The sequence below is a fragment of the Sorex fumeus genome, unplaced genomic scaffold (genome assembly GCF_029834395.1).
Source record: "Sorex fumeus unplaced genomic scaffold, SorFum_2.1 ptg000024l, whole genome shotgun sequence".
Taxonomy (NCBI): domain Eukaryota; kingdom Metazoa; phylum Chordata; class Mammalia; order Eulipotyphla; family Soricidae; genus Sorex; species Sorex fumeus.
This window is the reverse complement of record NW_026606081.1, coordinates 48,886,196-48,910,467: the sequence shown is the minus strand read 5'-3', so window position 1 is coordinate 48,910,467 and position 24,272 is coordinate 48,886,196. Positions and strand designations below refer to the sequence as shown.

The following is a 24,272-nucleotide window of genomic DNA, read 5'->3' as shown; positions in this document are numbered from 1 at the left end:
GGCGGCCCTGGCCAGCAGGGTCCCAGCGCTCCCCTCGGCCTGCGGTCACCGCAGGGTCCCTTGATCACTGGGGTCCCCCTTACCCGGCAGATGTACTGGTTCCGCTCCCCAGGGGAAAAGGTCTGCGAACGCACGATCACGCTGCTCCTCACCAGGGGGCGCTGCCGAGCACTCAGCCCGCCGCGGTCTTTGGGGCGCACGGCCAGGCCGGCGCTGCCCGCCTCCTCCGTGTTGGTCTCCTTGTCCACCTGCAAGGCAACGGGCGGCTCCTGAGGCACGGCCACCCTCCTTTCTTCCTCGTAGGAAGGCCACAGAGACGCGGTGGGGTCGGAAGGAGGGTTGGGGCAGGTGTCGATGCCGTGTTATCCAAGAAAGCCTTTACTAGAGTCCTTAAAAGTTAGCCTCATTGGGCTGGAGAGATAGCATAGCGGGTAGGGCGTTTGCCTTGCACGCGGCCAACCCGGGTTCGATTCCCAGCATCCCATATGGTCCCTTGAGCACTGCCAGGGATAATTCCTGAGTGCAGAGCCAGGAGTAACCCCTGTGCATCGCCGGGTGTGACCCAAAAAGAAAAAAAAAAAGCTAGCCTCACAGGCCATAACATCCAAAAGGACAGAGGGAAGGTGCCTGCCACAGAGGCGGGGGGCGGGGGGGCAGGAAGGGGTGGGGGTGGTGGGAGGGATACTGGGAACATTGGTGGCGGAGAACGGGCACTGGTGGAGGGATGGGTACGCGATCACCGTATGACTGAAACGTAATCGTGAAGGTTTGTAAGTCTTTAACTATCTCACAGTGATTCATTAAAAAAAAAAAAGTTAGGCTCTGTGGGGAGTAGAGAGGTCTGTCCAGCCCGGCCACTGAGATGAAGCTGCCTTTAGCAGATGAGGCCTACAAAATGCAATGCATGTTTGCAGGGGGGACCGCAGATCTGCAGAGGGGACGGGCAGGGGAGACCTTCAAAGGCTGGCACCTGGGTTGGCATGCAGGAGCCCCAGGCGGATCCCTGGCACCACTGGGGAGGGGGACCCTGCAAGCCAAGCCAAGCCCCCAAACTTCTCCCCAAGAAAATAGATTGGTTTGCAGGGTGCAAGGGGTAACTACAGCTCTGTAAAGGATCTTACTCACAGGGCTAGAGCTTTAGTACAGTGGGGAGGGAATTTGTCCTGTGCTGACTGACCCAAGTTTGATCCCTGGCATCACATCAGGTCCCCCGAGCCCTGCCAGGAGTGATTCCCGAGCACAGAGCCAGGAGTTAAGCCCTGAGCACCACTGTGTGGGCCCTGCCATCCCAACCCTTACAAAAGGAATTTTTTTTTTAATAAAGAAGATTCTTATTCAAGAATGCTTAATCAAGTATTCAATGCTCTTGATTAGTTCTCTCTAGAATAACAGAAGTATGTAAGAGAACACAAGTGCACTATAGATTTATATAGAATATGTAACCAAGTGTCTATAAATAGAACGATTTTGGGTCTGTGGAAATGCAACAAAAGAGCATAAACTCTGAGCATAAGTTGGTCTGAGTCTGCGCCCGCAATCTGTTCCTCGGCAGAGTCTACGCAGGTGCTGAGCCTGGGGCTGGAATCTTCGAGGCTCCTCAGCGAGGGCGGCTGTCAGTCTCCCGGTGACGTGAGATGCTTCTGGGCCACCTGTCACCTTCCAGAATTGGTTCTAGCCAGAGGCCTTGTGTTTGACGGTTCCCGAACATCGCACTGCATATCCGCAATGGGCTAGAACTTCCTTGGCCAGTCACAGACCCAAGGCAGAACCAGTCATCTTGGGAAAAATCTTACGTTGGAAAATGAATATTCAGGCTCTGCTAAATGTTCTGTAGAGTCTGGGAACTGGCTTGACAGAATGGCCGCAAGCGTTTTGTGCAGGAATCCCGAGTTCCATCCCCTACAGCACCTGGTCCCGGGAGCACCGCTGAGAGTCACCCCTGAGCACTGCGCAGTGCGACCCCCCCAAAGTAACAAAATCTCAGTCTAGTCCCACAAAATATTGGTGTCACTGGTTTGTTTGTTTTTTTCCCCCCGGGTGGGGAGGCTTACCAGCAGTGCCTGGGGGTCGCAATGCCTGGCAGCGCTGGGGACTGATATGGAGTCGGGGTTGAACCGGGGTGTGCCAGAGCCGGGCGCTTGCCTTAACCCCTGTACTATCAACCCCAAGTGACTTGCTTGGGAGCGGATTTTGCACAGTGTGCTGTGCACAACCACACACACACCCACACTCACTTAAAAACACACAGACCCACACTCACACACCCACACTCACTCAAAAACACACAGACACAACCCCACACACCCACACTCACAACCACACACTCACACTCACAACCACACACATACTCACACACTCACAAACATATACTTACACATTCACACACACTCATAAACACACCCTCACACACTCACAAACACAAACACACACACCCACACTCTCATACACATATTCACAAACTCACACACTCACACACATAAATACACACAACTCACAAACACCCACACATCGATAATCACGAACACACACACACATACCCACACTAACACACACCCACACACCCGCACTCACACACACATAACATACTACACACCCACTCACACACACAGAAACACACACACTCGAACACATACACACAAAGACACACACACAACACCCCCACGCACACACACACTCTCACACACACACATACCCACACTAACACACACCCGCACTCACACACACGCATATACATACAAACACACACACCCACTCTCACACACACAGAAACACACACACACTCACACAAACACATACACACACAAAGATACACACACAACCCCCCCCCACACACACTCACACAGTCACACACACACACACATCCCCGTTTGGAAAGCAGTGCAGTTAGAGCTTCTCACCAGAGTGGGGGTGCCCAGGGCGGGGGTGCCGGCGGGCGTCTGTCCACCCAGCTCTCTGCCATAGCTGCTCTCGCGCCTCCCGCTGTCGTCAGCCCTCAGCTGGGGCACACGGGCGCAGGAACGGCCGCAGGACCTGGGGGCCCCAGTGTTGCCTCCGCCGTCTGCCGGTCTCCTGGGCGCCTCCTCCTTGGCCGCCAGCTCCTCCGAGGCCTCCCGGAGCATGGCTAACCTGCGGGGCGAGAGACGCGGTCGGCCTCCTCCTCCCACAGCCCGTCCCACACTGAGACAGACTCCCTCCCTGCACGCTCAAGGGCACCTCCTCCGAGAAGGCGCCGGAGAAGGGAAAGGTGCCGCCGGGCCGAGTCACCCCAACCTGGGGCTGGAAAGTCAAACCGATGAAATCAGACCTCAAATCACCTGGAAATCACCCCTCACCTTTAACCCCACCACTAATGATGGACACAGGGGGCAGGCACGACAGGACACCCGGGAGGTTGTGGGTCCACCAGGCCTCGCATGTGTGACTGACCTGGGTTCAATCCCTGGCACCCCATATGGTCCCTGAGCATTGAGTGCAGAGCCAGGAGTAACCCCTGAGGCTCCTTAGGTGTGACCCCAAAATAAAAATAAACAAAAAGGACAGGCGCTAAACAGAGCCTCCCCACCCTGAGCGGAGAGCCCCCCGCCCTGAAGACTGTCAGGACAGCCTGACCCCCTACCGGCTGTGAAGGAAAGGGCTCACATACCAGTCTCCATCAGGGCCCCTTTGCTCCTCTTCCTCCTCCTCTTCCTCTTGTGCTAACTCCTGTTCCACAGCCAACAGCTCCGCCGACGTTCGTGCCAGCAAGGCTGACACTGCGTCCTGGGGAAAGGAGAAGGCGAGTGACCTGGCCTGCTCAGCCAAATGGGAGAGCCCAGTGTACAGTGACCTGATTTCCAGATGGACGGCGTCAGGCCATGAAGGCTGCCCCACGGGCTTCCGCTGTTTCAAACACTGACGGTAAAGGGAGTCCCAAACAGCAGACTGCTAGGAGTGCGTGGTGGAGAGGCGGTCATCAACCACCAGCTCTGGGGGGAGACACGCTGACCGCCCAGGGCACAGGCAGTGTCTGTGGGATGCCAATACCGCCCCAGGTCGTCAGGCAGGGGCAGGGGTGCAGAGATGCCTCTAGTCCCGGTAGGAGGGATCCCTGAGTTGAGTTCAGAGCCAGGAGTAAGCCCCAAAACCACGGCGGGGGGGTGGGGAGGGGAGGGCAGTAGGAGAAAGGGTAAAATAAAACTGAAATAACCAGAAGGATGGAAAGATGAAAGAGGTAGGGCACTGAGTGTAACAGAGAAGTAGTGGAGGGGCTGGAGTGATAGTACAGCGGGGGAGGGCATTTGACTTGCACGTGGACGATCTGGGTTCAATCTCCCGGCATCCCATATGGTCCCCCAAGCACCGCCAGGAGTAATTCCTGAGTGCAGAGCCAGGAGGAACCCCTGAGCATTGCCGGGTGTGACAAAAATAAAAAAACAAGTAGTGGAGAAAAGGGCTGGAGCGATAGCACAGCAGTTAGGGCGTTTGCCTTGCACGCAGCCAACATGGCCGACCCGAGTTCGAGTCCTCTGCCCCTCTCAGAGAGCCCAGCAAGCTACTGAGAGTATCTTGCCTGCACGGCAGAGCCTGGCAAGCTACCCGTGACGTATTCGATATGCCAGACACGGTAACAACAAGTCTCACGATGGAAACGTTACTGGGACCACTCAAGCAAATCGATGAACAACGGGAGGACAGTGACAGTGACAGTGGAGAAAAAAAACAACAAACCCGAAGCTAGTGGTGTGAAATGACTGGGAACAGATGACAAAGCTCTAGTGGGACCGACAGGGGAAACGAAGCCGAAGCTCAAACGACTCAGATCCGGAATGGAAGAGGCCTTTTGAGGTGCAGAGCGGGAGAGTGGGTACTGGGGGCACCAAGCACGGGCCGAGTGCAGTGCAGACACGCAGGCGAGAGTCCAGAAGGGAGAGAGCCGCGAGTCCAGAGGTGTAAATGCCGAAAGGTGAGGGGCCACCCGCTTGGGACCAAGTGATAATTCACTATAGAGAAATTTTTTTTTCTTTTTGGGTCATACCCGGCCATGCTCAGGGGTTGGTTACTCCTGGCTCTGCACTCAGGAATTACTCCTGGCGGTGCTCCGGGGACCATATGGGATGCTGGCCGCATGCAAGGCAAATGCTCTACCCGCTGTGCTATCGCTCCAGCCCCCGAGAATTTTCTTTTCATAAATGATGTTGGAACGACTGGAAGGTCACAGGCAAAGATGCCACCTCTGCCAGGGACACGGCATCCTTTGAGAAACGGCACGTGGGACAGAGCGAGGGACGAAGAGCTGAGGAGTCAGCGGCCAGAGCTTCCAGGGGCTCCTGATCTGGTGAGATGTGCTGCTCCTCCAAGCCCCACTCACCAGGTCGATGGCGTCCACCACTAACGGCTGGTCCTCGTGAAGGGCGGAGTCTGCGTTTTCATCTTCATTCTTTTTCCACGGCGTTTGCTTAGACTCAGATGGCAGCAAGTTATACCACAGCGTGAAAATCTCATTGGAAAATGGTAAATCAGCCAGACTGATCTGGGTTCCAGCCTGGGAAAGGAAACCAAGGCAGGGTTGGAAAAGGAGGGAAGAGAGAAAAAAAATTGTTTTCAAATGCTTGAAGTCGTATTAGCTCCTGCTCACTGTGAAGAGGACCAAGTACCCTCACTTAGGGCTGAACGGGGCGGTTCTCTGGCTGTGAAGCGGTACTGGATTGTGGCTGTGCTCTGCCCTGGCGGTGTGTGGTGCCACGTGGTGGCAGGGCGGAAACCCAGACTCCAATATACGCAAAGCACGGCAGAATCAGAGAGTATCTTTCTCTCTGGCCCCCGGGTTATTTCAACAACCTGGAGATATCTTATGTTTCCAGGTGTAACCGAATAAGCCATAATCTGCCATCTAAAAGCCCCCACCCCTCCGTCTGTATTATTTAGGGAGATACTCTTGCCAACACCTAATGACTCAGCATGCAACTTTTGGGGCGCTCAGGACTTACTCCTGACTCTGTGCTCATGGCTTACTCCTGGCAGTGTTTGGGGATGGAACCAGGGTTCAGTAAGCAAAGTAAGTGTGTTAGACCTTGTATTACCGCCGTGCCCCCTAAGCTACTTTATTTGGTTTGGAGACCGCACTTGGGGGTGTTCAGGGCTTCATCCTGGCTCTGCACTCAGGGGTCACACCTGACGGGGTTCAGGGGCTCATCTGGGGATCCCACCCCAGCCAGCCACGTGCAAGGCAGTTGCTTCATCCCCTGCGCTCTCTCTCCAGCCCTGGCACGCCACTTTTGAGAAGAAAACTGTCTTTAAATGAAAAGTTAAAAGAGATAAACATCAGCATTGCATCACAGCATTTTTCTACTGTCAGAGTAATTAATACTCACCCCCCCAAATAAAAATTATCCACTGAAAAATTTCAAAACAAACAATAAAAACTTGACTTTGTCTATTAAAACTAACTAGACATTTGCGGCTGGGAAGCACGACCAATGAACATGTCTGCTGGCCTGTTACACAGGTGCTGTGCGTCTGTCTTTGCTTCTCTTTAGTCAGGCAATATTATTAAACGTTTTTCTTTTTCTTCTTTTGCGTATAGAGAAAGAATTATGAAGACCCTTATAGTCCTTTTAATCCTTGTTCCTGCTGAAATCCAGGCTTTCTACGTTTTCCACATTTCCTACTGGGTGGTGGAGTTCAAGGGGAGCTTTGAACCCACACACACGTCTCCCAGCGCCTGACTACAGGCTGTTTGAAATGTGACTGCGCTGTAATGTTTTCTGGTGATTCTGTCGATGCTGCGACAAACTACTAGGGATGGCGGAAACCTCTGCGTTAGCAGCTCTGTTAGCACTCTGTTCGGCCTTCCATGGCAGGAGAGAACAAGCCGGAAGAGGTACTGGGAATGTGGGGTTTTCCTCAAAAGAAATATGAGGGTCGGAGTGATAGCACAACCGGGAGGGCGTTTGCCTTGCACACGGCTGATTCAGGTTTGATCCCTGGCACCCCATAGGGTCCCCTGAGCACCGCCAGGAGTAATTCCTGAGTGCAGAGCCAGGAGTAACCCCTGAGCATCTCGGGGTATGACCCCCCCAAAAAAAAAACAAAAAAAAAAATCAAAGGAAACATGGAACTGGGACACACACGGGCTGTCCCTTGGTGACATGCTCTGCCTTTCTGTCCTGTGCACACCCGTCCTCAACATTCTACTCTCCAAGGGGAGATCCCTGCTGTTCTCCACACTGTGTGAGGACTCAGTGAGTTCCATCTCCAGACGCCGGAGCCCAGACCTCCCCGTGAGGCTCCCGGGCAGAGGGCACGACTTTCAGTGGAAGGATGAAGCCCCTGCGGGGGTGCCCCAACACCCTACACCGGACACTCCACGGAACCTCCGCAGGCCCTACCAGGCAGTCCTCCCTCCGGTGCTCACTGACAGCGCACAGGTCTACTCGCAGCGTCTTCTGCTGCAAGGCCGCCTGGGAGATGGCCACGCGGAACACGTCGTTGAAGGCGATGCACTCGGTGGCCGGGTGGACCTTGGTCCGAAACAGGCAGCTGATGTCCACGGAGGAGGGCAGGAGAGCGACCCGAAAATATCTGCAAAGGACACGCGGGAGACGCGTTCACAGGGACTTCCGGCCTCCCGGACCGCTGGCCACTTGCCCCAGGAGAGGGATGAGAAGCGCATCGTCCAGCTGACCCTGGGCTGTGTCCTGGATTGGGGCTGGCCTGGGCTCAGCAGCTGCTCAGGAGAGACAGCCCTGACCCTGCCCAAGAAGCCATACCCCTGAGCTTGAGGGCAGATGCTGCCTTAGACTGGGTCTTTCCTGGTAACGTCCAGGGTCCCAGCAGCCTTGGGGTGTACATGGGCTTCTGGGACTTCTCTTGCTGTTCTGGCTCGGGGTATGACCCCCCCCCAAAAAAAAAACAAAAAAAAATCAAAGGAAACATGGAACTGGGACACACACGGGCTGTCCCTTGGTGACATGCTCTGCCTTTTTCTGTCCTGTGCACACCCGTCCTCAACATTCTACTCTCCAAGGGGAGATCCCTCGCCTAGTTAATTTCTTTCCCCCTCAGATTTGGGGCAATACCCCAGAGGCTATTCCGGGTTCAGCTCTTGGGGCGACTCTGGCAACATCAGAAGAACCATGAGGTGCCAGGGGGCTCTGACCTGGGTCCCCCGCACCCAGACCCCATGCTACTCCTGATCGTCACGATCCGTCAGTGCCAGAGCTCAAACCCCACACACAGGACGTCTCCTTCCCTCCCAGACCCACTTACACTTTGGAAGTATGAGGTACCAGGAAGGCATGGAGATTCCGGAGCTGCGTGATGATCACCAGGAAGCTCGCCCTTTTGCCATCGTATCTGTGGGGAGAGAAGCCACCACCCGTGGGGTCGGGAGAGCCACCCCCACCCTGCCATCCCCAGCTCCACAGCGCAACCCCATTGGGGCCGGCCACCCGGGGGCCCAACCTTTACCTGAGTCCGATCTGCACCTGCGCCGTCTCCGGGCCGGGGTTGTCGTCCTCGCCGAATGGGGTGTCTTCCACTTCGCTTGGCCTAGGGGCAGGGAAGGGGAGCTGTGCTTCAATTTATCCACAGGGGCTTGGTGGTCGTGGTCTCTGCTCGTTACCATGATGAGGACTGCAAAGCCCAACTCCATGGCAGCCCAGCTGAGAACTGTGCTCTGAGCCTTGGGTCCCAGAACGTGCTCCGCAACTGGCCCCTTTTCTCAAAAGCGACCACCTGGCATCTCGCTGCCCCAGAAATCCACCTTCATGATTTGATTTTCGTTCCTGTGCACGGTATCATACAAGAGGCATTGAACAGCCTCAAGGAGGCTGTGCCCACACCAGAATCTCCTTCTTTGAATGAATGGAAAAGTGTCCCCGGGTCTGGAGTGATAGCACAGCGGGCAGAGCGTTTGCCTTGCACGCGGCTGACCCGGGTTCGATTTCCAGCATCCCATATGGTCCCCCGAGCACTGCCAGGAGTGATTCCTGAGTGCAGAGCCAGGAGTAACCCCTGAGCATCGCCGGGTGTGACCCAAAAAGAAAAAAAAAGTGTTCCCGACGGCACTGGAGGCTACAGCGTCCACCCCGGGATACCCCAGCACCTTCTGGGGGAAGTTGACAAGGCCTCTGGGAACCCCCCCCCCCCGGAACCCTACACTTCCCTGGACAGATCCCGGGACTGCGACTGGAAGGGAAACCGACAAAAGCATTGTGGGGCTCAACGTCCCCCAGGACCTCCTGGGATCTTTCTGTTTTGGGGAGAGAGTCACACCTGGTCATACTCGGGGTTGCTTCCTTGGGCAGCACACAGAGGATCACACCCGGCTTCTCAAGGGCAGGGCCTGCATTTGGGCCCACTGAGCCTCCCGTGCAGCCCTAGATGTGTTTTTTTTTTTTTAATTTCTTCTTCCCGGTGTGAGAACGGAAAGCTGCTGAGTCACAGGGTGGGGGAATGGCCACACCTGCCCTCCCCGGGCAGTTGACAGCCACACCTGCCCTCCCCAGGCAGCTGATGGCCACACCTGTCATCCCTGGGCAGCTGATGACCACACCTACCCTCCCCGGGCAGCTGACAGCCACACCAGCCCTCCCTGGGAAGCTAATGGCCACACCTGTCATCCATGGGCAGCTGACGGCCACACCTGCCCTCCCCGGGAAGCTAATGGCCACACCTGTCATCCATGGGCAGCTGACGGCCACACCTGTCCTCCCCAGGCAGCTGACAGCCACACCTGCCCTCCCCAAGCAGCTGACGGCCACACCTGTCATCCCTGGGCAGCTGATGACCACACCTACCCTCCCCAGGCAGCTGACGGCCACACCAGCCCTCCCTAGGCAGCTGACGGCCAGGCAGCTGACGGTTGCACCTGCCCTCCCCAGACAGCTGGACAAGCTCTGCCGGCCACCCATGCCTCCTGTCCCGTGTCCTTACTGTTTCACGAAAGCCTCGTAGACACCGCTGTCCCCGGCCACGGACTCGTCGGACACGGCGGCAGACACGCAGGAGGCCTTCTCCCCGAGCAAGTGGGCCGCCCTCCGCTTGGGCAAGGATCTCTCCACCTCTGAGGGAGGGAAGGGGAGAGCGTTCACGGGGGTTTCTCCTCCGCACGGGTCAGATCACACAACGCGCTTGGAGGGGAGTCGGCACAAAGCCAGGGAAATTTCCATCCAAGAAGGGATCCCCAGATTCCCACCAAGCAGATGGCAGGGATCTCCAGCCTGATGGCAGGGGAAGAACTGGGTTTCTCTGGTGCTGAGACCGCTGAAGGAGATGGATAAGTGATCTGCATCCCCATGGGCTGCCTTTTTTTCTTTCTGGATCATTCTCCCCAGGGCTCTAAGTAAATCTAGACATGCTTATATTCTCTTATATACATTCTGCGTCCCTCTCAGAGAGCCCGGCAAGCTACCAAGAATATCCCGCCTGCACAGCAGAGCCTGGCAAGCTCCCTGTGGCGTATTCGATATTCCAAAAATAATAATAATGGGTCTCATTCCTCTGACCCTGAAAGAGCCTCCAATAAGGCACCATTAGGAAGAACGAGTAAGGAGAGGCTGCTACAATCTCAGGGCTGGGACGAATGGAGATGTTACTGGCGCTCACTCGAACAAATCGATGAACAATGGGATGACAGTGATACAGTGGTAGTCACACACGGTGATGCTCTGGGGTTCCTCCTAGCTCTTGCACTCGGGAATCACTCCTGGTGGTGCTCAGGGGACCATATGGGATGCTGGGGATTGAACCCAGGGGCTGCGTGCAAGGCAAATGCCCTCCTCACTGTGCTATCACTCCAGCCCCCTCAGGCTACCTCTTAATGGCTCTTTTAATACCATAAAAAGAAAATAAGAGTGACTCCCGGGAGAAAGCAGCAAGTTGGAGATCTCTCCGGACCCCCATACCGAGCCAATTCCACTGGGGCACCTCAGATGGAGGGGATGTGCCCACTCCAGATGAAACTCCGGCAGCCACAAGCTTCCAGAAGCAAAACCCAGGTACGCGGGTTTAAGGACTAAGACTCGAGGCTACATGGTGGCAACAGAAATGGGCCCATCCCTTCCTATCTCCCCACCCACTTGGGGTCCCAGCTGTCACACCCACGATCTGCCTCTGAGCACCATCTCGGCGCATCGATGGCCTTGATCCAGAGACTCCAAAATGAATCTCAAAATGGATTAAGATGTCTCTGGACCCCAACCATTTACAGTTTTAGAATTTCAGAAGTGCGCGGCCACTTTTGTGGCCACTGTCCTCCCGTTGTTCATCAATTTGCTTGAGCAGGCCCAGTAACGTCTCCATTTTGTTGTTACTGTGTTTGGCATATTGAATACGTCATGGGGAGCTTGCCAGGCTTTGCCGTGCAGGCAAGATACTCTGGGTAGCTTGACGGTCTTTCCGAGAGGGGCGGAGGAATGGAACCCGGCTCAGCCGGGCTGGCTGCGCGCAAGGCAAACGCCATACTACACGACCTCACATATTCAATAATAAGCAATAGAGAATGAATTATCTAGCATCTGCCCCTGGCAGGCAGGCTTGAATGGTGGTGGGAAAATTCAACCAACCATAATGCCCAAAAGTAGAGAGGGAGCACGGGGGAAAATTGTCTGCCATGGAGGCAGGGGGAGGGTAGGAAGGGGGGGTATTCTGGGACACTGGTGATGTGCATTGGTGGAGGGATGGGTGTTTGATCATTATATGACTAAAACTTAAACATGAAAAGCTTTGTAACTCTTGGTGATTTACTTGTGATTTACTTGGTGTTTTACTTGGTGATTTACTCTTGGTGATTCAATTAAAAAAAAAAAGAAAGAAAATAGAGACAACTTGGGGTGCGTGATATTGAGAGTGAGCATCCACTGGGCCTTCTGTCACTTTCACATGACAGCGTCGTGTGGCCAGGAGAATGTGTGCATGTGAAGTCTCGTTTTCTAAAATAAGCCACAAGTCGCCGAGTTCTTGCACCCCAGCCCTCCATGGAGAGAGGCCCCAGGACTGTATCTGTCTTTCCTCCCCCTCCTGAGCTGTGACTTTACATCTTGTGAAGATCTTTAAGTGGGTTGCAGGGCTGACTGCCCCTCCCTGCTTCTCCCCCCCTCAGCTGGGCAGCTCCTGGATGATGACGCGCCCACTCTCCAGGCCCTCTGTGCACGGTGAAGGTGCCGACACGGTTTGAGGACTCCGGGAATAACCTCAACTACAGAGACGCACCACGGAAGGGCCTGGCAGTTGGGCTGACCCGGTTTCTATCACCCAGCAGGGCTGGCTGCACCGAGATGCTGGGATGGAAGGAAAGAAGAAACAAGTCGTGTGACTGTGGGCTGGAGGATGTACAGAAGATACAGCGCTTGCCTGGCACGCAGCAGACCCAGATTCCATCCTGGGCACCAAATAGGGTTTCTGGAGATCTCACTGGGAGACAGCTTGGTCCTGCTCTCCAGCAGATCCGGCAACAGAGATGGGAGGAGATTTATCTCTCCGGTCCAACAGACGTGGTCACACTTCAGTGCATGCTACTTGCCAGCAAGCTCTTGGGCATAATGTATTTTGCCACATAAACGCTGTGGGCACTGGCGTTCTCTGAGACTGGTTGGTACTCTCGCATTGTGTGATTGTCACATGGCGCAATTCTGCTCCTCAGGCTGCTTAAACATTAGGCAGAGCAAGGAGCGATAGTCCAGTGGGAAGGGTGTCTGCCTTGCATGCAGTCGACCCAGGTTCAATCCCCGGCATCGCAGAGGGCCCCCCCCAAAAAAGGGGAAAGAAAACCCAAAGTAGCCAGAACAGCACTGCCCCTGGAGTTCTCAGCTCACATGCATGGCTGGCCTGTGTCAAGGCTGACCTAACGGTCTATTCACTCAACCCAACAGGGGAATGAGCCACGTGAGACTCACACCAGGTGTACAGCTAGCTCTGCTCATGTCTGGGAGTTTCTGAGATTGCAACATGAACAAAACAAACAACTTCTTTGAGAAAATGAGAAGCAATAGCCACTGCCGGTGGCCTAACCTCTCTCCTGCAGCCGCTGAATGTCTGTGAACCCTCAAGACGACTGTTCGCTGCATTTCTGTAATGAGTGGATGACGAGAGGGTGACTGCCAAGGGACGGTGGCCAGGAATGGTGGCTGCTCAACCACAGCACTGTCATGCATGGGGATAACGAAAACTTGGGACTTTTGACCACATGAGACGGTCTTTAGAAGCTCCACAGAGATGAGAGTTGATAGCACTGGGAGGGTGTGAAGGCGATGCGCTGTGGAAGAGCGATGAATGTGTCTCACTGAGGGGTGATGTGAATGAGTCTCTATGAGAGGCGAGGTGAATGCGTCTCACTGAGGGATGAGGTGAATGAGTCTTTATGAGGGGCGAGGGGAATGTGTTTCTCTGAAGGATGAGGTGAATGTTTATCTGAGGGTGAGGTGAATGGCATCTCTCAGGGGTGAGGTGAATGTGTTTCTCTGAAGGTGAGGTGAATGAGTCTGAAGGGTGAGGTGAATGCATCTCACTGAGGGGTGAGGTGAGTCCATCTCCCTGAGTGTTCTCTGAGGGGCATAATGGACAGCCTCAGGTGATGAAACCAAAGAGACACTGGGATCTCAACGCCAAAAATCTCCTAAATGGGTACTCTGCAATGCAGAAGCACACCTTCTCAAGTGTAAGGTCTGGAGTATAAAGCACAAATAAGTAACAACTATTGTGTTTCGTATTCCACCCCCTCCTTCGAAAAAATATTTGCCAAGCCATCATGAAGGAACCGTGTGGATTAATTCTGTTTTCACCTACAGTTTAATAATGACTGATTTTCTGGGGCTTTCTCTTGGCCATACCCAGCGGACCATATCTGATGCCAGGGACTGAACCCAGGTCGCCCATGTGCAGGCTGCCAGGCCAACTGGCTCTTGCTGATCCTCCCTTCTTCTCTGTGGACATGTCAGCCAAAAGGAACATTCCAGATACACAAAGGTTCAAGTGGACAGTCCTCCACAGTAGCAGGAGAGATGTGCCAGTCAAGGTCCTCTGAACTCGCCTTTCGCAAATGCCCGTGGGCTGTGATGGGCATAGCCTTCTTTTCTGAGGCCCTTTCACCGGGTCATACTGGCCACCAGGGGGACCAGAGAGCATCTGGATGCCCTGTATGTGCCGGGCCCAGCAGGACATGGCCAATCCGACACGATCCGGACGTCTGGGAAGAGCGGGTGCAGGTGAGGCATGCTCAGGCTGCAGTCCTTCTCAGAGGCCATGGAAGGCCCTGAGGGTCACGGCTCTGTGAGGCCCAAGGTGTCCACAGTACCTCAGCCATTTTTCCATTTGAGGCTGAGAATTCCAAGAAATATGTCTTCTTGCTACGTTGGCGTCTTCTCAGTGGCCACATGCCAACCACCATCTCAGGAGTGTGGGTGGGCCTGAGGCTTCGGACTGGGAGAAGATTTGCCTCTCTCAGACCCCTAGACTGTCCCATCACTCTGCACTCAGTTCCCCAGGGCCATAAGTGACCACAGAAACGTGCTGTATCAGAGGAGCTAGAAACGCTTCTGAAGAGCCCGTCCTTGCTGGTGTGGGGGGGCGCATGGTCATCTGAGCAGGCGCCCAGGACAGACTCCACTCCCCGGAACACGAGTGTGGTCCCCAGACGGCAGGGGAACTGCAAGGTATCTGAGAGCCTGGCTGGGGGAAAGCCCCGAGCAGCGGGGAGATACTTCCCTGCTCCTCTGAGTTCTAGGGAGGAACGTGGCTGGAGGTGGGGGGGGGGGGCGCAGGAGCATGAGGGGGCCGCAGCCAGGAGGGGGCCGCGCAGGCACTGGTCGGCTGGGGCACTGACCGTCTTGGTTGGGATCTAAGCAGCGGTGGAACACACTCCCGGGCCGGGACCCACTGGTCGCGCCGTTATAAGGACACGGTGAGTTTGAATCCACAAAGGAAATGTGCCAATAAAAACCAAAACCAAAAACCCCAAACCAACCTCTTGAGCAAGGGCCAAGAGAGGGGACGGCTGGAAGGGACAGGACACACACTTTGTTTTGTGTCCGGCCCTGCAGTCCTCCTGGTGACCTCACAGCACACTCAGCACTGTTCAGAAACAGCCCCGGGCAGGCATGGCGGTAATAGTGCTCACCTTCCATGTGGCAACCCCCCACAAGCCCCACATGGTCCCCTGAGCCCCATCAGGAGTGAAGCTGAGTGCACAGCCAGGAGTGAGCCCTGAGTACTGGGAGTGGCCCCCAAACCCAGCAAACCCAAACTCGGGGCAAGGGGAACTGGTACCGAGTTCTGGCCACGCCTCTGGGTAGCCCTTCAGGGCCATGTGGCCCCCGAGCACTGCCGGGGGGGGTCCCCAGCTTCTCCGATTGGACCCTCTGGTCCAGTCGACTGAGAATCGGGGGGAGTGGCCCTGAGATTCCCTGAGTCTCCCCCAAACCAAGCCACCTGTCAAAGAAAGGCAAAGCGAAGGTGCCGAGGGATGGGGGTGCCTGAGCGTCTCTGCAGGACAAGGAGCCACCCACCAAGGCCAGCGAGACTCACCTGCGGCCCTTCCGTCCAGCTCCTTCTCCTCCACGAGCGGCCGGGGCGTGCTCCCTGCGTCCGCGTCCAGCAGCAGCTGGCCGTCGGCCAGGCCCAGGTCGGCCAAGCGGCGACTCAACTCACAGTCTTCGAAGTCGGTGGGGAATGGGAGGAGGGCGGCGTCGGGGGAGGCCAGCGGGCAGGCGCCATCGGGGACCAGGGGCGAGCCGGGCGGGGACAGGGAGGACAGGGAGGAGCGGGAGGACAGCGAGGTCACCGATGTGGGGGCCTCGGCCAGCGATGGCGGCGGCGGGAGGCCAGGGCCTGCGGCGGTCACCCCGCCGCCGGGCCCACTCGGTCCAGGGGGGCACTTGACCACCTCGTTCTCCAGGATGGTGGTGATGGGACCCGCGGGCGCGTAGCCACCCTTGTCCTGCAGCAGGAAGTCCAGCTTGTACTGGTAGTCGCCGTCCAGCTGCTCGCCCGCCCCACCGTAGTACAGCTCGCCCGAGCTGAGGGAGTTGAGGGAGCCGCGGCTGGATGCCAGGGAGCCCAGGCTGCTGCCCGACGACACGGACAAGGTGCTGGCCGAGAGGCTGTGGGCAGGAGAGGCGGGTGAGACAGGCCCGTTGCCCTGGCAACCCTCCCCCCCCCCCCCCCGCGAACACTCCCCCAGAACCGTGGGGCTGTGGCAACCCACTCCCCCTCCCGCTGTTCACGCGGCCCCCACCGATGGCAAACCCTGTTTCTCTCTTGGGGGCTTGGAGCCCCACCCGACGATGCCCAGGGGTCACTTTTGGCTGGCCTTGGAGGACCATATAGGGTACAGGAGATAGAACTTGAGTCTCGGCCAGCGCCTTCACCCCTGCACTATCTTTCTGGCTCTTGTTTCTTTTTCTTTTTTTCTTTCCTTTCTTTCTTTTGCTTTTTGGGTCACACCTGGCGATATACAAGGGTTCCTCCTGGCTCTGCACTCAGGGATTACTCCTAGTGGTGCTCGGAGGACCATGTGGGATGCTGGGAATCGAACCTGGGTCAGCCGTGTGCAGGGCAAATGACCTCCCTGCTTTGCTATCGCTCCAGCCCCAGCCTTGTTGCTTTTCATATTTTTTTCCATTTTGCAAGTGCCAGGGTGGAACCCAGGTTTTCGGGGTGCAAGGAAGGACTCACCCCTGAATCACACCCCAAGGCCCTCTAAATCCTCCATGAAGAGCAGTTGATCGGGAGCTGCTTGGTCAGGAGCTGCTTGCCACCAGTGGGCTCTGGGTTTGATCCCTGGCCCAGCAAAGAGCTCGAGTAAGTGCTAGCGAGTCTCCTGCTATGACACGGCACTTGGCTTTACCCAAAACCCTCAGAGGGCAAAAACGGAAACCAAAGACCTATTGTTCTGGCAGCCTGCAGAGAGTCAGGAGCCAATTTGCAATAATAACAACAACAATAATAATAGTAACAACAACAACAACAACCCGGAAGTGGGTGAGGGGAAAGATCATGGGGCAAAGTGTTGACAGCTTAGAACAGGACAAACTTTCTATTAGAAATAGGGTAAAACTTTCTATTTGCAAGAGAAAGGGTAACTACAGGTAAAATGGCCCCTCTCCCTCACCTGCCCACTTCTCTACCTGAGGGGTCTTGAGGGGTCAGCAAGTAGATATTTCAAGGCAAATCTCCCCCACGTCCTCTTTATTAATTTTTGTAGTAGGGGACCACTCCCAGTCATGCTGGGCAAAAGGCATAAGGAGCGGGGATCAAACTCAGGCCCCAGCATGCCAGCGTATGCCCCCCTGCCCCCAGCTATGCCCCTTCCACTTCCTGATTATGTGCTGAGTATGGGAGAGTGCGCAGAGATCCAGCAGTGCTCAGGGAACCACATGTGGTGCCAGGATCAAACCTGGACTCCTGTTCTCTCTCTCTCTCTCTCTCTCTCTCTCTCTCTCTCTCTCTCTCTCTCCCCCCCCCTCCCCCCCACCCCGCCCCCACCTCGCCCTTGACTTTTTTTGCTTTGGACATGAAGGGATAAACTGGGAAATGTGTTCTAAGAGTGATGCTGTATTTCCCTCCCATAATCTATTTAAACTTATTTCCAATGATGATTCTTCGGGGTTTGTGAAAACAAAACAACAAACCAGCAAACCACTCTGCAGCTGTACACAGTGGGCGTTTGGAGTTTGGAGTACTATCCTTTTTGCTCGAAATAGAGGAAAATAAGGATAAAACAATCAAACACGCCCACTGCAGTAAAGGAAGATGTCGCCCTGAAAAACCGGGGAGACGAACCTTTTAAGTTGCGAATGCAAATAAGTAGTTAATTTAGTCGTTTCTTCAAGTTTCTGTAACAGCTCTTTCCTCCGCTCGTCCAATTTCAATCTAGAAAAAAAAACAACAAAAAAACAGGAAAGTGAATTTATTTTCAAGTGATTCTGACGAAGCATGTGAACAGAAGGGAAGGTTAAAAATAATATTCTCATTATATAAACATCGACTTCTACTGGAGGAGGCTCAGATAGACCGGAATGAGCCACACCAGAATGACCCTGGCACCCCACCCCACCCCCAGGAGGGGCCCAGCGAGTCCCCGAGCTGCAGGCAGGCAGGTGGCATGACCTAGGCCAGGTCACCAACAACATGGAGAGTCTTGAAAGTTCTGGGCTGGGGAGAGGGCTCAAAGGGCTGGAGCACATATCTGAAGGTGCAGTACCCTGGGTTAGGTCCCTGGCACCACAGGACCTCCTGAGCACTGCCAGGGGAGCCCCAGTAGCAACCAGAACTGCTGGGGAGGAGGGAGGGAGGGAGGGAGGGAGGGAGAGAAGGGAAAGGAACGAGGGAGGGAAGAGAAGAAGGGAGGGAGGAAGAGGAAAGAGAGGGAGGGATGAAGGAAGAAGGGAAAAGGAAAGAAGTAAAGAAAGGGGAGAAGGAAGGAGGGAAGGGAGGGAGAAAAGAAGGGAGGGAGAGAGGGAGGAAGGGAGGGAGGAGAAAAGGAGTAAGGGAGAAGGGGAAGAAGGAAGGGAGTGAGGAAGGAAGGGAGGAGGAAAGAAGGAAGGCAAGAAGAAGGGAGGGAAGGAGGGAAGGAAATAGGGAGGGAGGAAGGAGGAAGGGAAGGAGGAGGAAGGAAGGAAAGAAGGAAGGAAGGAAGGAGGAAGGAAGGAAGGAAAGAAGGAGGGAAGGAGGGAGGAAGGAAGGAGGGAGAGAGGGAGGGAGGGAGGGAGGGAGGGGAAGGAGGAGAGAAAGTGCCCAGTTGCTTTAATCATCATTTCCTGCCTCTTCTCCTTCCTCATCTGTAAAGTGGCGAGACGACCCCATCTGGGACTCTCAGCCAGCCAGACCTTAGCTGTCCTGGGCCCCAGCAGGCCTGGGAAGGTGGTGGTGGCGGTGGTGGTATGTGTGTGTTTGTGTGTGTGTGTGTGTGTGTATACAAAGGACCCAGAACTGTGTGTGTGTGTGTGTGTGTGTGTGTGTGTGTGTGTGTACAAAGGACCCAGAACTGTCCCCGAGGACCGGGCTCTCTGAACATGGAGGTGGTGGAGGGGGGTGGGGATCTGGGCTTTATTTCTGGGCTCCATCCCTTCAGGACCCCCAAGACTTCATTCTGTGTTCAAAGGCAGAAGGGATTCGTGTTTGTCTGATGTGTCAAAGGGCGACAGATTGTGAATCCACAGCCGAGTCTTCTGGAAAGAAAGGCCCTCCCTCCTTTTCAATTCCTTAAACATTAACGAGTCTCATAAGGACGAAGGCTCTGGTCTCTGCCCCGGGACTCTTCCTAGCTCCGTGCCGGGTGACGCCTGGCGGTGCCAGGGAAGGAACCAGGCGTGGTCACATGCTGTCCCGGCCCCGTGTCCTGGCTCTGAGTGCACATCCCTCACGTACTGGCCACGGCCAGTGGTCACTCTCTGCACTGGGCCTCGGCCCACTGGGCACAGAGATGCCCCCAAGGCTCACGGGCAGCCCCCAGACTCTCACCCCCAGAGGGTGGCCATCCTGTGCGGGGCGGGGAGGCAGGACGGGGGAGTGGGGCGGGCACTGACCTCTCAGCCAGGGCTCGGCTCGGGGCGCCCCTGACCGCCAGCAGCTCCTGCTCCAGCCGCTGCCGCTCGGCCTCCAGCTGGTCCAGCTCGTCCCGGGAGCGCGTCTGCGGGCTGACGAACTGCAGCTCCTTCAGCAGCTCCTCCTTCTCGTGCAGCAGCATCAGCTTCTCCTTCTCCACGTCCAGCGCCCCCGGCCAGGCCTCACTGTCCAGCTTCGACAGCTCGATCTTCAGGTTGGCCATGCTGCAAGGGGGCGGGGGGGACGGCGTCAGCGCGGGGCACAGGGGTCCCCCGGGGCTCCCGAAGACACCCACGTGGGCAGCGAGCTCCGGGCATCTCCGGCCCAGGAGCTCTGCCCTGCTCACCTTCCCGTCCCCTCGAAACCTCCTACAGTGCCGAAGGGGAGACCAGCCCAACTCTAACCTGGGGACCCCCCAGCTCTAATGCGGGGTCTCACGCCCGTCCCGGGACGCCCTTGGATCTCACACTGCCTTCCCTCCCCTGGGGTCCTTCCCCACCATGCCCACCGCACCGAGGAGCCAGGGAACAGGGAGTCCCCACCACCACCACCCGCAGCCCAGACGCCAAAGAAGTTAGCAGTTTCCCACCCCAGTGTCGGGTTCACTTGTGGTTCAGTGAAACACCCAAGTGCCACCACCAGGCGGTGCCGGCGAGACCCGGGGCCGTGGGATTCCCCGCCCCACCCCCACCAGGTCTGTGCTCCCAGCTGGCGCTGGCATCATCAGCTGTTCTTTAGCGATAACCACAAAGCCGACGCAACCTCCTGGAAAATTAATCATCCGACTGCTACATAAGCATGCTATTATTAGCTTCATTAGGCACACACAACAGAGGCGGGGAGGAAGGCAGAGCGTCTTCGAGGAACGCAGAGGACAGCCCACGGGGGGCTGCGGCAAGACCCCGAACGGAGGAGACAGAGCACGAGGCAAGCAGATGTGGACGAGCCCAGGGCCAGCGTCCATCTGGGTGTGGCTGAATTCGCTGAGCGAGCAGACAGCAAGTACGAGGCGGGAGGGAAAAGGCAGACCCGGCGATGACACGTGGCGGCGACAACGACACGGAGAGAGCTTCTGCGTTATTTGGTTTGGCAGATCTCGGGAAATAAACACGCAGGTCTGGGGCCGGGGGTGGGGGTGGGGGATGGGGGAGGCTCAGTGGGCCGGAGAGCACGTTTCGCTTGCAGGAGGCCTGGGTTCGACTCCTGGCGGGGTGGTGGTGGTGGGTCCCCCTGAACATACCCCTGGGCGCAACCCCCAAGCACCGCTGGGCGTGACCCAGAAATAAGCAGAAAGTCAAGACCAAAAAAAAAAAAAAAGAAAGGAGAGGGAAAAATGACACGTGTGTTTCCTGGAACACGTAGGAAGGGAAACGCCACGTGAGCTGAAGTGACGGTGAGCTGAAGTCAGGGGCTGGAGCACAGCTCTAACCCAAGTGGGCAAAACCCCGCCTGGGCCGGGCCAGGCTCCCGGCCACTTCCCTCTTCGACGGCTACCCACGAATCCTGGCTTTGGTTCCCAGCCGAACCGGGCAGGGCTGCCCCTCCAAGAGCCACAGGGCTGCGGGCGGCCCTCAGTGCCCACCATGGAAGCTGGTGTGCCCACCACGGAAGCTGGTCTCTCGTCAAAATGTACCCAAGTCGCCCCAACCGGAGAAATGTGCCCTGGGCCTGGGCGGGACTCACACGCAGGAGAAACAGCCAGGAAAGATCTCAGCTGCTGGTTCAAGCCCCGAGGTTAGTGATTCGTGGGACAGAGCTCGGGGATCCTTCGGCAAGTCAGAGACCCAGGCGGCAGTTCCAGTTAGAGGCAAATACAGAAGCCAATTTTGTATTCTGGCAGACCCAGGAATTGCTGCAGGAAAGCGGACAACCCCAACGGGCTCTGGCCAGTTCCTTTCAACTTCCCTCCCCCGTGCTGAGGGCTGTGCATCCTCGTCCATCTGTCTATCTGATAACGTGTCCTGCGGCAGGACCCAGACATTAAGTGGGGAGGCTCACAGCTGTGAGCGTGCCGGGGCCACCGATAGTTTTTCCCCAACGTCTTCCGAAATAACCCATCGGTAGCACCCTGAGCCCCCTGAAAGTAAGATGACAGACTCAAACGTAGCAGCTTGACTCTCTCCCCCAGAGCCAGCCAGACGTCCCCAGGATGGGAACTCATCGCACCGACAATATGACAGGGAAGCCGGATGCCATTCCCAAGCAGAGCTGCAAGGTAAGAAGAAGCCAGCACAGGACCACGGTCTTACGCCACGCACAGACACAAACTCTGAAGGGACTCAAGGCCTGAAATCATAAAGGCCCGAGAAGAAAACGTGGAAACGGGACAATGACCACAACGAACATATGATACATGTTCTGCTCCCGGCATAAAAGCTGGAGGGGTAGAAGCCAATCAACCTCGAGGAACAAAAACTTAATGCAGAAGACTTAACTTGCAACAACAGCTTGGGAAAACATTATCAAAGACTTAACGTCCCCATAGTGAGATGCAACAATTGTCGCTAATTTTCTTCTACGGAAATAACTTTTATTATTCTGTTAGTCATTTAGTGGTAGCAGCAATACAAAATAAATTAGTGTGGCCCTGCTACAAGAGCAGGCTGGTGGTTGGGAAAATAGAGAAAATGGTGGAGAAAAAATGACAACGGTGATGGGATTGGTGTTGAATATTGAATGCCTGTAACAAATCATTATGAACGACTTGATAAACCATGGGCTTAAATACAGTGGGGAAAAAAATAAGCTGGAGAAACCTAAGTATGAAATTGCATGTGTATGTAAAAGTGGACTTGAGAGCAGGAATCTTATGGAAGGAACTTTAAATACAGTCATAGGCCTAAAAAAAAAAAAAAGCTGGAGGGTTCCTGATTCAGACCCCAAAAGCAGCCAGTGAGGCTACAGCAAACAGGAACACTTCTGCAGAGGACAAAAAAAAAAACACAAAACAAAACAAAACAAAACAAAACACCCCACAAAATCCACCTAATGACAAGGCATCCTATTGAAAAAAAAAAGAGAAAACTTTTGCAAATTCTGTAGCAAAATCCCAAATATTTTAATTAAAAACTGGACAAAAGGGGTTGGAGCGATGGTACAGTGTGTAGGATGTTTGCCTTGCATATGGCCGACCGGATTCGATTCCCAGCATCCCATATGGTCCCCCAAGCACTGTCAGGAGTAATTCCTGAATGCATGAGCCAGGAGTAACCCCTGTGCATTTCTGGGTGTGACCCAAAAAGAAAAAAATTGAAAATAAAAACTGGACAAAAGACAGGGCCAGAGCGACAATACAGCAGGGAGGGCTCTTGCCTTGCACACAGCTGACCCGGGTTTGAGCCCCGGCACCCCCTGAGCACTGCCAGGTAGGATCCCTGAGCAGAGAGCCAGGAGTCGGCCTGAGCATTGCTGGCTGTGGCCCAGAACCAAAGCCAAACCCCAACAGAAATACTGGGCGAAAGACCCACAGAGGAACTTTCCCAGAAAAGGTGTACAAAGGCTCAGAGGGATGTGAACAACCGTCACATCGTATGGGTGGCAGGGACACCTGTGTCAGACCACGGGGCTATAAGCCACCTCTGGCTGGTGTCAGATAATCTCTTCATCGGCCACCATCCCGATCGCATGTCCTTCTCTCCCAGAAGGGAGCATAACATGTCGCTCACCATAACCATGCTGCTGGACCCCGCGCCAGGCTGTTTCATTCGGGTCACCCCAGAGGGGGGTGGGTGAGAGCCCTCCCCTCCCCGCTCAAGGGACCCAGCCCCAGCAGCCGAAAACTCCAGAACTCAGGGGGCCGCCGTGCTAATGGCCGCTCTCCACACGCTCAGGCAGAGCCTCACCCATGAGTGAACCTATTCGTAGACTGCGCAATGATACTTCAAACAACACACCCTACCCAGACTCCAAGATTACTGAATCACCTGGATAGGGTTCAAAGTAGGAGGCAACCAACCTTAGAGGAAAATATACATTTTTTAACAGATATGCATAAGCATATGTATATATATATATAGTACTGTATATATATATATATATATATAGCACTGTAGTACTGTCCTCCCATTGTTCATCAATTTGCTCAAGCAGGCACCAGTAACATATCCCTTGTGAGACTTGTTGTTACTGCTTTTTGGCATATCAAATACGCCACGGGGAGTTTGCCAGGCTCTGCCATGTGGCGGGATACTCTAGGTAGCTTGCAGGGCTCTCCAAGAGGGACAGAGGAATCGAAACTGCATCGCCCGCGCGCAAGGCAAACGCCCTACCCGCTGTGCTCTCGCCCCAGTTTATATATATGTATATATATATGTGTGTGTGTGTGTGTGTGTGTGTATATGTATGTATGTATATATATATATATATATATATATATATATATATATATATAAAACACACAAGGCTCAACCTTTAACAACATGTTAGTGATCTCTTATAGAAGGGCTTAATGACCCCTGGGTGAAATACAACCATCTCCACACTCTTTCCTCTAAGGATACCTTTTGTAGCATTTTCAGTAGCTTTTCAGAACAAACGATACAAAATATATTATTTCTGTTCTGCTTTGGGGCAGGGATTGGGGTTCGGGATGGAAACATCCAAAATATGGTGGTGGGAAGGTGTCATGGTGGTGGGATGGGTGTCTGAATATTAAATGTAATATAAGTATTGTGAACTACTTAATAAAATTTAAAAAATAAAAAAAAAAGAGAAAAAAAGGACCACCCGGCTCTCACTTTACCTTCGAAGAG

General features: G+C 54.9%; 1 protein-coding gene across 1 annotated transcript in view; it reads right to left on the bottom strand.

The window, feature by feature from the left end:
- The window catches only part of WWC2 (WW and C2 domain containing 2), a 132,709-nt gene that overhangs the window by 6,584 nt on the left and 101,853 nt on the right, over positions 1 to 24,272 (bottom strand). Inside the window, exons 9-19 of the mRNA XM_056114038.1 lie at positions 19,503 to 19,745; positions 17,758 to 17,847; positions 15,502 to 16,076; positions 9,916 to 10,045; positions 8,449 to 8,529; positions 8,248 to 8,334; positions 7,368 to 7,560; positions 5,348 to 5,521; positions 3,644 to 3,759; positions 2,898 to 3,126; positions 84 to 248 (exon numbers count right to left, since the gene is read on the bottom strand). Of these exons, the coding sequence (XP_055970013.1) occupies positions 84 to 248; positions 2,898 to 3,126; positions 3,644 to 3,759; positions 5,348 to 5,521; positions 7,368 to 7,560; positions 8,248 to 8,334; positions 8,449 to 8,529; positions 9,916 to 10,045; positions 15,502 to 16,076; positions 17,758 to 17,847; positions 19,503 to 19,745 (2,083 nt within the window). The remainder of the gene's footprint in view (positions 1 to 83; positions 249 to 2,897; positions 3,127 to 3,643; positions 3,760 to 5,347; positions 5,522 to 7,367; positions 7,561 to 8,247; positions 8,335 to 8,448; positions 8,530 to 9,915; positions 10,046 to 15,501; positions 16,077 to 17,757; positions 17,848 to 19,502; positions 19,746 to 24,272) is intronic.